At 32.7% G+C, this 13,322-nt stretch overlaps 1 protein-coding gene across 1 annotated transcript in view; it reads right to left on the bottom strand.

Moving 5' to 3' along the window:
- Positions 1-10,296, bottom strand: part of LOC129219783 (mitochondrial carnitine/acylcarnitine carrier protein-like) — a 60,155-nt gene extending 49,859 nt beyond the window's left edge. The window contains exons 1-3 of the mRNA XM_054854083.1: positions 10,130-10,296; positions 7,836-7,928; positions 5,512-5,639 (exon numbers count right to left, since the gene is read on the bottom strand). Of these exons, the coding sequence (XP_054710058.1) occupies positions 5,512-5,639; positions 7,836-7,928; positions 10,130-10,231 (323 nt within the window). The 5' untranslated portion in view covers positions 10,232-10,296. The remainder of the gene's footprint in view (positions 1-5,511; positions 5,640-7,835; positions 7,929-10,129) is intronic.
- Between the last annotated feature and the right edge of the window lie 3,026 nt (positions 10,297-13,322).

Genomic DNA, 13,322 nt, shown 5'->3' with positions numbered 1-13,322 from the left:
ATTTCTGATCTAATGCCAGTGATAATCAAATGGTGATTTAAAAAAGTTCAGACCAGTATGGAAACTAAATTACTGGAAATTCTGTAAGGGCTATAAGCAGCAGTGCTTATCACTTCTAAGATGATGAGGCGCCACTCTTAAATGCTAAAGTGCCTCAAAAACAATCAACTAGTTTAAAAAAAAAAACGATCAAGACCACCTAAAAATTTCTATGATGCAATCTGTGCAGTGACTCTTGTGTATTACTATTGTAAAATCTCAAATGAAAGCTAGAGCATTCTCACTTTTATTCCAAGCATTTTAAATGCAATATGCAATGGGGTCGTTTCCAAAATGTTAAAAGTATTTTTTCTGAAAGAGCATGCTTAAAGACATAGAATCTGACCATTTTTTAAATAATTTCTTTAAGTTTAATATTAAAAAAAATTACTTAAATTGGTGCTCTTTCATCGTTTAACGCTTCTGCCGATGACATCACAAATGATGAAATGCCTTTCAGTGTTGCCATACACAGTGCAAAATATTTAATTCGCATCTTGACTCACGTGTATTGGCAACGATAGGGTTGATAGCAAGCGTAAAGCACAATTGTAATTTGCTTCTTGATTATCATAACGTGGAAATGTGGTAGAAAGATGCGCCATAGTGCATCATCTGTGATGCCTTGTTTGAAGAATCGGACATTTTAAAAAATTAATTAAAAAATAACTGTTGGTAAAATGAAAGTGTTTTCTGAGTCCATGTTATTTTTTTGCTGATTCTATCAATTTCAGTGACTAAAAGTACTACTTTTGACTGAAGGAAACAACCCGATTGCATATCTCAGAAAAGTGATTGAACTGCCATCATTCATGAGCAGTACTTAACAACAGGGCTGCTGAGTCTGAAGAAAATTAGCCAACTCCAACTCTGACTCCAGGATTTTGAAACATCCGACTCCGACTCCTTAATTTTTTCAACTCCCCCCCCTTATAGGAAGGGGAAAGCCCCAAACAGAGATTTAAATATTAATTCCTTTTATGGGATTTTACTATAAATCCCTTAGGTTTATAATAAAATACAATGAAATTTTTGCATTGTATTTTATTATAAACCTAAGATGCATACAACAGTAGAAATTCAATTTGAAAATCAAATTATCCAATAGTTGCGATTTTTAAAATGAGATTTACTTAAAAGTCCCATTTTTAAAAAAATCAAAAGGATTAATTTGCTCCTCTTTAATGTTAAACAAATAGATGTTGATCAAATCCTGTGCTTTCAATTTTTGAAAGCACAGAGAAGAGTGAGAGAAAGAGTTTTGAGAGAAAAAAAAAACTTTTTTGCTACGTCAGAAAACTTTTCTTGAGAGGGAGCAGTCTCCCCCCCCCCCCCGGGGGGAAACCCATCTGGTGGGTGACACCTCAACTTAATTTCAAAGTTTATAAAAATTGAAATACTTTAATTCTAAAAAATTTCCCCGACAATAAATCTTAAATTTCATTTTAAAAATTTCAACAAATGTGTTTCACTATATTGCGGAGAGAGGTCAGGTATATGTACGTCTGAAGTAAATTTTACATAAAACATGGTAGTATACAGCTTTGTACGAACAGCTTTTACTATACCTACATTTCTAGGCTCAATTTTTAATTTTATGGGCAACTTCAGAATTAACCTTAATATGAAGATTTTAGGATTAACTACAATTATTGAGTGCAGTAACAAATAAATCATGTACTAATTCTATTATGCTGTTTTCGGTGATAACCAAATTTTCTTAGATAAAATCTTTGGATCAAAAAAAAAAAAAACATTTATCTTTTGTCGGATCTTTTGTATTTGTGCTTTCGTGCCAACACTCATTCGAATTTCTGACTTGCCCAGGCGATACATACATTCCTTTTACTATTTTATAACTGAGATTGAGGTAAAAAATATATTATTATTTTTACTTGAAAGTGATTAGAAAATTTTAGGCAACAAAACTGTTTGTTGACAGTTGCTATTAGTTAAATAAAGTTAGAAAATAAGCAAACTAGTAGACGGCATAGGTAGCTGTATCAGAAAGTTTGATAACAATCAAGCCAGCTGGTTATCACAATGACAATTATTTTCTTATTAGTAGGCTTTTATACATGTAATAAATTTAATTGGTAGTCAGGTTTTTAAAAAATGAAAGGAGAGTCTGGAAATTGAAGATAAAAAAAAAACCCCGGAGTCGAGTCGGCATGTTTCTGAACAACTCCGACTCCTTTACCCCCAAATCAGTCCGACTCCACAGCCCTGCTTAACAGGACTCTTTCCCTTCATCTTCATACCACTGCTGTTACCCAATGTGCTCACAGCTTTTCTTGACTTTTTTTGACCTGTGGACCTACAAAAAACTTTTGAAAAATATTTGCAAACAGGTGATGTTCTTCCCTCCCTTTCAAACCTCCATTTTTTCCTTTTCAACCCAGAAAATAAAACTTTGACAAACGGACTGTCAAGAATGTGTGAAAAACATTTTGCAAACTAGTGCTGGTACTTTTTAAAAGTAGGTAATAAATAAAATGTTACTTGGTGTGAAAGAAGTCACAAAAAATATTCAAATGAAATATAAGTAATTATTGTATTAATTATAATGCACAAGATAATAAACATTTTAAAAATCACAGAAAATTATAAAAATTAATCACAAAATTCATGTAAAAAATGTCTTTTGGAATATCATTATTATTCTTATGTTTATTTTTATTCCCTTATAAATATACTTATTTTTGGGAAAGGAATTTTTTTTAATGTCAACAAGCTGAAATTTCTGAAGATTAGTCAAATTACTCTGCAGCCCAGCAATGATTTGCTAGACCACCACTTGAGAATCGTTGCTCTACACTAGTGGCATACTACCTCTACCTGCAAGATCACCCAATGTTATCAAATAATGTATTTCTGGGATATGAAAGAATAACAAACCCAATACCATTCATAACCAGTTAAAACCGTTGCTGATTAGATTGATCCATGTTTGGTGATGTCTCCAAGACAGAAAATATTTACAGCGTCCTTTGTGGTGCCCTATGTGGATGCCCTTTGCTGTGGCGTAAACATTTCATCTCGTTAGCATTCACTCTCAATCGGTGATTCAGATTCAATTATAAGACATTTTAAGAGTGTACATAATTTTCATTCATGCGTGTAAAGTTTGCAAAAAAAAAACACAAATGTAAAAAAAATAACAAAGGGATAATCGAAAATAGCAAGAGAAAAGGCTACATTTTCAATTAGAGACGATTATTTTGAAAATTCAGGGAGAATCGCAAGCAACTCCACGGTCTGCAATGCAGTGAGTTGAAAATAACTGTGTTATAGCTAAAAAAAGCCGAACCGCGCAAGTCTAAAAGCCACTCCTGCAAAAGCAAGTTGCAAACAAAACAAGCCATGGCGGAAAAATCAAGAGAATGTTGATGTAAATTTGTGGTTATGGAACAGTCCAGCAATTAAAGCATAGTTTTCAAACACTCAATTTTTCTTTTTCAAGTAAAAAGTGAAAGAAAGTCATTGAATTTCTTTCCATTCCGACCTCCGTCTCGGAAATTTTGTCCAAGACTGAAATCCGTCCTGAGACAGAAGGTCTTGCACCCATGGATTGACCAAATGCAACTGCCCAACAGGCATTGAACTCCAAGCAACAAAATGCCAAATATCACCAATACCGCAGAAAGTATGCACGTTTTCATGCATATATTAAAATTATGGTGATCCCAAGAGTTGAACCGTTATTTCACATTTCATATGGCTCTTTTGAAGCAACTATAAGCTTGAAACATTAATCAATTTGAGAAATAAGGGCAAAAAATTGGGCTTGAGAAACTTTATAGGCCACCTAATTTAAACCAGGGAAAAGATGAACAGATGCAAACCACTTTTCATTGGTTTAAAGGAACTGGTCAGTGTGCAGATAGGCTACAGTATTGTAAGGTAAGGTATAATTTTATGTATTTGGTGCTGTTTTAGGAAATGGAATTGGGTCAAAAGCTAGTAGATAACATTGACAGGAATCCTAAGAGGTCCTTTGCTTATGTTAATTCTGCAAAAGCTCAAAGTAGTCAAATTGGGCAAATGGAAATTTAATTCAAAATGATAGAGATATTGAAACTGTTCTTAATAACTTTTTTTTCCTGTCCGGTATGTTTAACAGTAAAATTTCAAAAAAATCAAAGCAACTAAGGCTCCGGGATCTGATAATATTTACCCAAAAATTTTAGATGAATGTGCAGAGGAATCAGTGAATGTTATTTTAACTATTTTCAATGCTTCTTATGGACTGCTAGAGGACTGGAAGCTGGCTAACATAATGCCCTTCTTGAAAAAAGAATTTAAAGATAATGCAGGGTATTACAGACCTGTAAGCCTGACTTCAATAATTTGTAAAATTTTTGCAACTTTGATGAAAATCAAGATTATGTAACTCTAAGAGACTAATGGTGTGTAGACTAGTTTGTAGTGTGATTTCAGGAAAAGTAAATCAACAGAATTCAGTCCTTAAATTCGTACATAAATACAATATTATAATACATTTCAATGAAAGCACACTTATACAGGGTCGCCACAAAAGTTCAAGAATGAAATTCCCTGACATTTCCAGGTTCTCCAGTAACTTTTAGAAAAATTCCAGGTTAATGAATGCCGACTTGAGTTGTTAAATATCACTACAATGTATTTTTAAAGTAAGTAAATCTACTTTATGAATCAAATAATGCTTAAAAAATTATCAATAATTGTAATCTATAATTGGGTTAAGTTAAAACAAACTAAAAATTTAATTACATTGATTACAAAAAGACTAAAATCTCAAACACACTAAGCAATTTTCGGCAATGAATCAGTTTCAAATTTGGCATGTTTCCAAAAAACGTTTTAACCTATAAAAGCAAAAATTTTGATGCTTTAAATTTTTATGAACATCATTCACTTTATGAGAAAAAAAGATTCAGAATGGCCCTTAAAATACTTATAAGGCTACAGATGCATTGCGGAAAATACTACTAATTTCTAGCTGAGCATGGCTTGGATTTTTTTATTTTTTTTTCAAAAGAAGCAAAATAAAATGTAATGATGGAAATGAGAACTTCATGATTTTTGCATGGATAGTTCTTTACTTTTTTTTTATTGTAACCTTATTACATTCAGTCTTCAAAAATGAGCTTGAATTTTCTTTCTCTCGCCTATCAGGTAAATTCACCATATCTGGAACCCAACATTTACTGTACTTCAGCTTTTTTGCCCAAATGGCGCAGCACTTTCACCTATCAGATCGAAAAATTGGAAAGGCAGTCCAGAAATTTCAATAATTTGTGATTTTCCTTGACATTTCCCTGAACATTTTAGATGATTTTCATTTTCCCCGACAATTCCAGGTTTTCCATGTTTTCCAGGTGCGTGGCAACCCTGTCATATGACATTCACAACAAAATTTATCTCTATAAATTCTGCAACATTTATCGTCATATTCTAAAACTTCGTCATGTACACAAAGAAAAAAATTACCTTAATTCTTCCTCCGGATGCTTTTGTTGAAGCCTTTTCCCAACTCCAAAGCCAAAAAAACAAACAGCAAACATTGGAGTTACACCAGTTAATGGAGCAGCCATTCCTTTGTAAAGTCCTAGAAAACCCTGGAAAAAATTTAAAAATAAACCAAGGCAACAATACTATGATATAAACAGTTATTCATATTGGATGTATTAAGTTTTCTTAACACAAGAAAGATGGAGGGGCTATGTGGCCTCTTGTGTACTTAGGTGATCAATGACTCAAATAATATCTAACAGAGCTTAATGGAACTTTCCGACATTCATTATATGGCACTATTTGAATGCTTGTTTAATCATTTAATCATTTACCTCATAATAATGTAAATATCATACTTGCCAACCTCCGAAGGGAAAAAAAACAGGAGATTCCACTAGAGCTATATAGGTGATTCACCAGCTACATATCTTCACAACAGAATTATCGAATTATGTTTTTAAATAACATCAATACTAAATTTAAAGCGAAATGGGGATTTTTTGCAAATGTAAACTAATTGGTAGCAGCAAGAAAAATATACTGAGAAGGAAAAACAAATATTAAGGAGTGAATTTGCTTAAAGTTTCGTACATACCCTAGTCTCTAACAAAAAAGTAGCTACAAAAATTTTAATTACTAAAATCCGAAAAAAAAATCAATGCCTAACGAAAATAAAATATAAAATAAGTAGGTATAGGGTAGCACATGTTAAAATAACTTCAAATTTTCAAAATAATTGAAAATTCTTGAAAATTTTTCAAGATGCAAAAGGATTGAAACCTGCTGGAATTTTCGCCAAAGCATGTGCTTTATTGAACATGCAATGTGGAAAGCATCCAAAAATGAATTTTGACTAAATGAGTTATTAATTGGAAAAATTCTTATTCCTTGACATTGGTAGACTAGAAAAGGGCACCATCAATTGAGAAGAAAGTGAAACTTTTTGATGATTGACTGAAAAGCTGCAAAAACGGGAGAAAATGGTAAAAAAAACGGGAAATCAGGAGATGCAAGCAAAAAATGGGAGTCTCCCATTAAAAACAGTAGAGTTGGCAAGTATGAAATATTTAACCTAGAAAGATGGACCTTGGCCCTAAAACTATTACGCAGTAAAGAAAAAAAAAAAAAAATTTCCCTTTCTCCTAATAGTTGTAGCATAAAAAAATGCTATTCACTCTGGCTTAACCTCTAATTTCCTCTTTATGCAGCTAGTTGGATATCCAAATGTTCTAAACATTACCGATTGCTTACCAGCCAAACAGTAGCCATTGCTCCTGAAAAGACAAACTAACTCTACCTTTTAGCGAGTAAAGATGGAAAAACTGAAAATAATTATGTGCAAAGTGTTTTATTTAGTTATAAAAGGAGGAGCATCAGGCATGTGGACTTAACTCAGGAAGAGTTTTAGAAATAATTCACTGCAAAAATGGGCAGGGGACACACTGGTCCCTTCAGTCTTTCAAGTACTAACATGACAATTTAAAATACAGTATAAGCTCGATTTAACGATTGTCAAGGGACTGCTAAGTCAAGGATATCGTTAAATCAAGGAGCATAGACATTCAATGCACTCAAATCTGAACCAGTAAAATGTATCATTAAATTAAGAAAATCGTTAAATCGAAGTTATACTGTACAAAATTGCTTTCAATTTTTTAATCAATATTATGCATCATTTAATGTGTCAATGTAACACAAGTTTTTTTAATCACACACTAATTCTTGAATTAAAACTATGGGTTTAATAGCTGCAATTTTCTTAAATATTCCATAGAAAGCATTAACTTGGCCTTTTGTTCCGAAGTTTAATATTGGATTTTGAAGGACATAATAGTACTTTCTAGAACTTCATTTGGGCATTATAAAAAGACATTAATATAAATCCTACAGTAGTACAGCAAGTAACAAGTCATCAAAGTTCCAACAGTTTTTTTATACATATATATAAATATTCTTCTGAATATTTATATAAAAATTCTGAATATTTATATATTTATACACAAGGCTTTTTAAAATTAATTTGAGTTTATTTAAAAAATGCTTTTTTAAATAATACTTTAATTGTTTAATGCCGATATTGCTGTTTACTTGCTTAGTACTACAGTTATACCATTTCACATTTTTATTAATCATCCTTTTTTTCCATTCTCTGCTTTACACGGATAACCCACAGTCTCAATTAAAATGGTTAACTGGAGTCATAGGTATAAATAGAAATGGGAAACAATTTATTGAACTGTTTTACTTGTACAGGGTAAAAAATAAGCAAAAATATCAGAATAAAAAATTAATACAATTACCTCTTTTATTATAGTTTTCTTGGCACAATCAAAGGTTCCACTATACAAAGGAAGTGCACCCGGTGCTGGTTTTGGCATTGTTTGCAGTCGCACCTTAGAAAGAAGACCAAAATTGATCAGCAAATACTGTAAAGCATTTATTTTGCGAGTCTTTAATTTTCAGGAGCCCGTTGCAATTGTGAAAATTTAAGCCTCACGAAATCAACTTAATTTATACAAACAAACCTTGATATCTCGAAAGAAAATTTTTCCCCTGTATGATACATTAAAAACGCAGTTTGAAGACTTCTTTAGTCTCGCCAAGGACGTCATCCTTTTAGATCATCGTTTTAGACCCACACTTAAATTTGTTACCCGGGGCAAGGGTCCTGTCCTCCTACCTGATCTGAAACCGGGCAGTTCACTCGTGATTTTAATTAGAAAAAGTTGCTGTAAAGGGTGAAGATTAAAAATTTAAGAACGTTGATCATATATGTTTGACTCTCAGGGAGTCGCAATTTTCCATTGTCTCTTCAGTCTCCATGCATCCATGACTGCTGAACACAGAATTTGTTGTTTGAAATACTTGCAAGAGTATACCATCAAAATATTTTTTTTAATTTAAAATATGTCTTCATTGTTTAGGGTCAATAAAAGCTTGGGGGGATGGGAGTAAGCATTAGTAGTTATGAGAAGACACCCTTTCAAACTTCGGGGAAGGGGGGATTTCTGTCATTGCCCCTCCCCTGTATCCATGCCTGATTATCGGTTCTGTCACAAATTTTGCAACCAAATGAAGCATGTGTGTAAAGAGCGGATATTAATGGACCAACATAACGTGCTCTAACATTCCATTTTTCTTAATATGCTATGCTGCTGGAAAATCGGCACTTACTTTGATAATTGAATTTTAAAATTCAGCATATTAATTCGACTTATTATAAGTTATTTTGTGAGAAATTTTTGAGGAATTTTGCTTGATTAAAAGAACTATATAATGTGGCCTACGGCCGTCCCTTGCTTTTGCCGCCCATGTGCGGTGCACACTCTGCACACCTGCTAGAATCAGCTCTGGTTGAAATCTTTGCACAGAAGCAGCTTTTAAATTGTTCTTTTCCCCGGCAATTTTTGTCGCAGAACCAGTTTCAGAGACAGCCGCTCGCAGTTGCTTTTCCCTTCCCATTTATTGGAAAGCATAAGAATAAGAGATTGGTTTTAAGAATAAGTTTTGGTTTTTAAGAGAGAGAACTTATAAATCTCTCAACTCATCCCTCCTTTAAAATCACGCATGATAAATTTTTTTAAAGCATTATCAAAAAAAAGAAAAAAAAAAATCTTTAGTCTAATACCTATTTTCTTTGTTTTAAAACATTTTATCAGTATCAAAATATCACTTTATGAGGGGCAGATTTAGATAACCAGAAATCAACCCTCACCAGCCAAAATGACTGGTTATTTCTATTTATTCAAACTATCTTGTTCATTTTGTGCGCTACAAACAGAATTAAAGGAACTAACAATAATGAGTTCATGAATATTTTCTATGGATATTATACAGTTTTTAGATGAGTTTGTGCATTTTGTAAATTATTGTCTCCTATTTAACTAGTTACAAATGCACAGTACCCCTTCCTTCAAGCTCATCATTTTAATTTTTTTAAGCAAAGGATATACATATTCAATATATCTCATTGGGGAAAACATCAAAATACGTTAGTACAATATGGTTTTAAAATCCGACGGAGGGTCAATTGTCTCCCGCTGATCGCCAAAATGATGGGTCTGCTTTCTTCATGCAAAATGTACTGTACTTTAATTGCAGTAGTTGAAACAAATTATTTTGCATTCAAGACACATTTTTAAGCAGTTGAAACAAAACTTAATAATAAATATTTTCAGTTTTTCAGAATTTTCATTGTAGAAAACGAGAAATTAAATAGCTTAAACTAATTCAAATGTTTCATTTGAATATGATTGTTGTTCAAAATAAAACGATTTTTTTTCCCTGTTCAGTGAGATGTAGGTAACTTTATGTAAGTCAAAACATGAAAAATTACGGCCTAATTTTATGTGGAAAGTCTGAAGGAAAGTACAAGCAAGTGTTGGGTCAACCTGAATTTTTGTAGAATAGTGCAACTCATTTACTTTAGACACTTATCGAATAATGTGTCGATGTGCAAGAACAACTTAAATTGGAGAATTCCTATTTTTTAATTAAATTCTCTAAACTACACATTTAAAAGCAGAAAATTGCTTTATTATAGTAATGAACGTAGTGACAAACAACAAAATATTCGAGGAGTAAGGACACTAACTTTTATAGTGTCCAAAGGATGCCCTGTTGCTACACAACATGCTCCACCAACTCCACCGGCCAAAAAATTTTTGATTGGACTAGTTCTCTGCTTCTCAGACATTTTCAAATATTAATTGCGAAACTAAAAGGTACTACTATATTAACTAAGATTTTTATCTCATTACAATCCCCGCAGTCATTTGTTGACGAAAAGATAATGCCAGATTCGAAGCTTTAATTTTGGAGGCATATTTCTACGGAGAAGAAATGTCATTTCCTGCTTTTGATATGAAATAATATTAACTCAGTTTAGCAGTCTTAGCTACTTTATCATAAAAGCCAATGCAAAAAATTGAAAGATAAACCCATTTTGAAAAGGAATAGCGGTATTTGAAATTTATTCAAGGTTATTTACGATTCAGCTCATACAAATCACTGGCTTGGCAGCAGGCAAGTTATCTTTGTTTATTTATCTCCCGAAATTTGAAGTGTGTCCGAATTTTTTTCTTTTTTGTGTTTCTAAACTGAACTTCGTAATAAAAATTGAACTATAAGTAGAAAAAACTTGTGATTGTCCACTAAACATCAATTTAAATAAATATTGCTCTGAAGTTCTTTCACACTATAACACTTACACATTAAAACTTATGAAAACATTCCAAGAGATCTAAGTTTCTCGTGGTCATGAACGAGAATAAATGATTCCAACAAGACTGAAAAATTGTGGTTTTATAATTAAAAACAACTGAAAATATAGCTGTGCAGTAGGCCGAAAATATCTACATAAACAAACGCGAAAAAGTTTTCTATCCATTTACGAAAGATCAAAATAATATTTCGAAAATCAAAGTTAAACGTAAACTTATTGACAGCTGTATATTGAATCATTCTATGGTGCTCATCAAGTTTTATCTGTCTTCCTCTTTTTCTGAAAACTACCTATATTCGAAATTTCTTAATTTATTGAAACTTTTTGTTAAACAAACGATGACTGAACATTTAAAATATCCAAGAGAAAGTTATAATATACATGAATTGCTGGAAGAACTACGAACCAAAGCTGATAAAGAGAACACAAAAGGACCTGTTTCGCTGATTGTTGGCCCGACAGATGTAGGCAAAAGTACACTTACTCGTTCCCTATTAAATCTTGCTGCCAATCGAGGCAGAAACCCTTTTTTCATTGATCTTGACGTTGGACAAAGTTCAGTTTCTATACCAGGAACTCTGAGTAAACTTCCTATTCAAAATCCCTGTGGAACTGATAAAAGTTTTGACGAGGAAGAACTTATAGTGTACTTTTTTGGTTATAAAAGTCCTGGCCACAATTTGAAATTTTATTTTCATTTAATACAGCTACTAGGTCAAACGCTGAAAGGGGATCTTGTATCATCAAGCAAAAATAAATCATCTGGGGCCGTCATTGATACTTGTGGTTGGGTAACGGACGGTGGTTACGACGCGATAATGCAAGCCGCAGAATCTTTTAAAATTGATGTTTTATTAGTCGTTGGTGATGAAAGACTGTATGATCAATTGTTACATGATGTTTCACCTGATGTGAAGACGATATTCATTCCCAAATTGAAAGGTGCTGTCAAACGTAACATCAATGTAAGAAGAGAAAACCGAAAGAATAAAGTTTATGAATATTTTTATGGATCAAGGAATGAGTTACAGCCACATATATTTGATGTATCCTTTTCTGATGTACAAATATTCACAGTTACAGCAGTGAAAAGGTCTGATACAAAGCAATCAAGTGACTTTAGTATCGACCAAATTGATGTTGGGCCAGAGCTCTTGCATCAAGTATTGAGTGTAAGTTATGCGGACCGGATCGAAGACATCATAGTGGATAGTGTTTATGGATTTATTAGCTTCCTTGATTTTGACTTTAGTAAGAAAATGATTAAAGTATTATCTCCCCAGCCCAGCCCGTTACCAAACAAATATTTGCTCTGTGGAGATATAGTATTGGAACCACCAAGCAGATGACAGCAGGCTCAATAGGAATGTGTGATCAATTTAATTTTGTGAAGTTAATTTATTAATATTTAAGTGGGGATGGACTTGCATTCAGTGTGATGGACTTGCTTTTGCTCCCCCCCCCCCCCCCCCCAGAAAAATTCGAAATGATGGGGCTGGTTGTAAAATTCATAAACAAAATAAAACAATGTCAGTTTTTAAAGTTTTTTTTTTTTTTTTTTTTTTTTTTTTTTTTTTTTTTTATCAGCCACAAACTGCTTAATTACACTCACTTGGCAGAAGTTGATGTTCAATTGATTTTTCAGATTACAATGACGACAGGAAAAATTTTTTTGTTGTCATGGTTACAATTCATCTGCAGTTTACTGTCTGACCACGGATTGTATGGAAAGACAAACATCCATTTTACAGCCAGAAATGGACGAATCTACTATTTTTTAGCGATGCCAGCTTTTTTGAAGCACTCTGATTCAAATGAGCGGAATACGCGCATCAAATTTTTACTTTTCCCCCTTATTAACATAGATTCGTCTTGTCTGGATGTTTGAAAATTCCATGCAATCCGTGATTGGACAGTACATTCATTCTCTCCCTCTCTCTTTTTTTCCCAAAAGGCTTTAATCAAGAGATTTTACTTTAAAAAACGGGTTTTTGTGTAAAATAAGGTTTTTTTTTTCAAGGTAACACTTGCATATAGATGAACTTAAGATATTAAACAAATACACGTTTTCCAGATTACTAATTCCAATCATAAAAATACAGTGAAACTTCAATAAGTCAAAGTTGGAGGGAAAGCAAAAAAATATTCGAGTTACTGAAAATTTGACGCATTGAAAACAAAACTATAGAACAGAATAAAATACCACCTCTGAAACTCATTAAATTTATTATATGAGCAAAAATTGATAGAATAATTTATCAAGATTATATGTGTATGTCTGCTTGACATAATGAACATGAAATTTAATTACTATGCTGAAAAATAACAGTTTTTACTTGCCAAAAAAGATATTTTATAAAACAATCTGTAAACAAGAAGTTGGGAACTTCAGGATAGGATTCTATGAAAATCCACAATACATCTGATGCGCTTCTGCAGGGCTGGATTTAAGGGAGGGCAGGCGGGGCTACTGCCCCGGGGCCTCCACAACAAAATTTTTACAAAATATCCTTACTTTTACTGGTCAGGGGATACTATTAAAGTGCTGATCGAAAATATCGAA

The sequence above is a fragment of the Uloborus diversus genome, chromosome 4 (assembly GCF_026930045.1).
Source record: "Uloborus diversus isolate 005 chromosome 4, Udiv.v.3.1, whole genome shotgun sequence".
Classification (NCBI taxonomy): domain Eukaryota; kingdom Metazoa; phylum Arthropoda; class Arachnida; order Araneae; family Uloboridae; genus Uloborus; species Uloborus diversus.
Note: the sequence above shows the minus strand (reverse complement) of the source record. Positions and strands in the feature narration are given on the sequence as shown.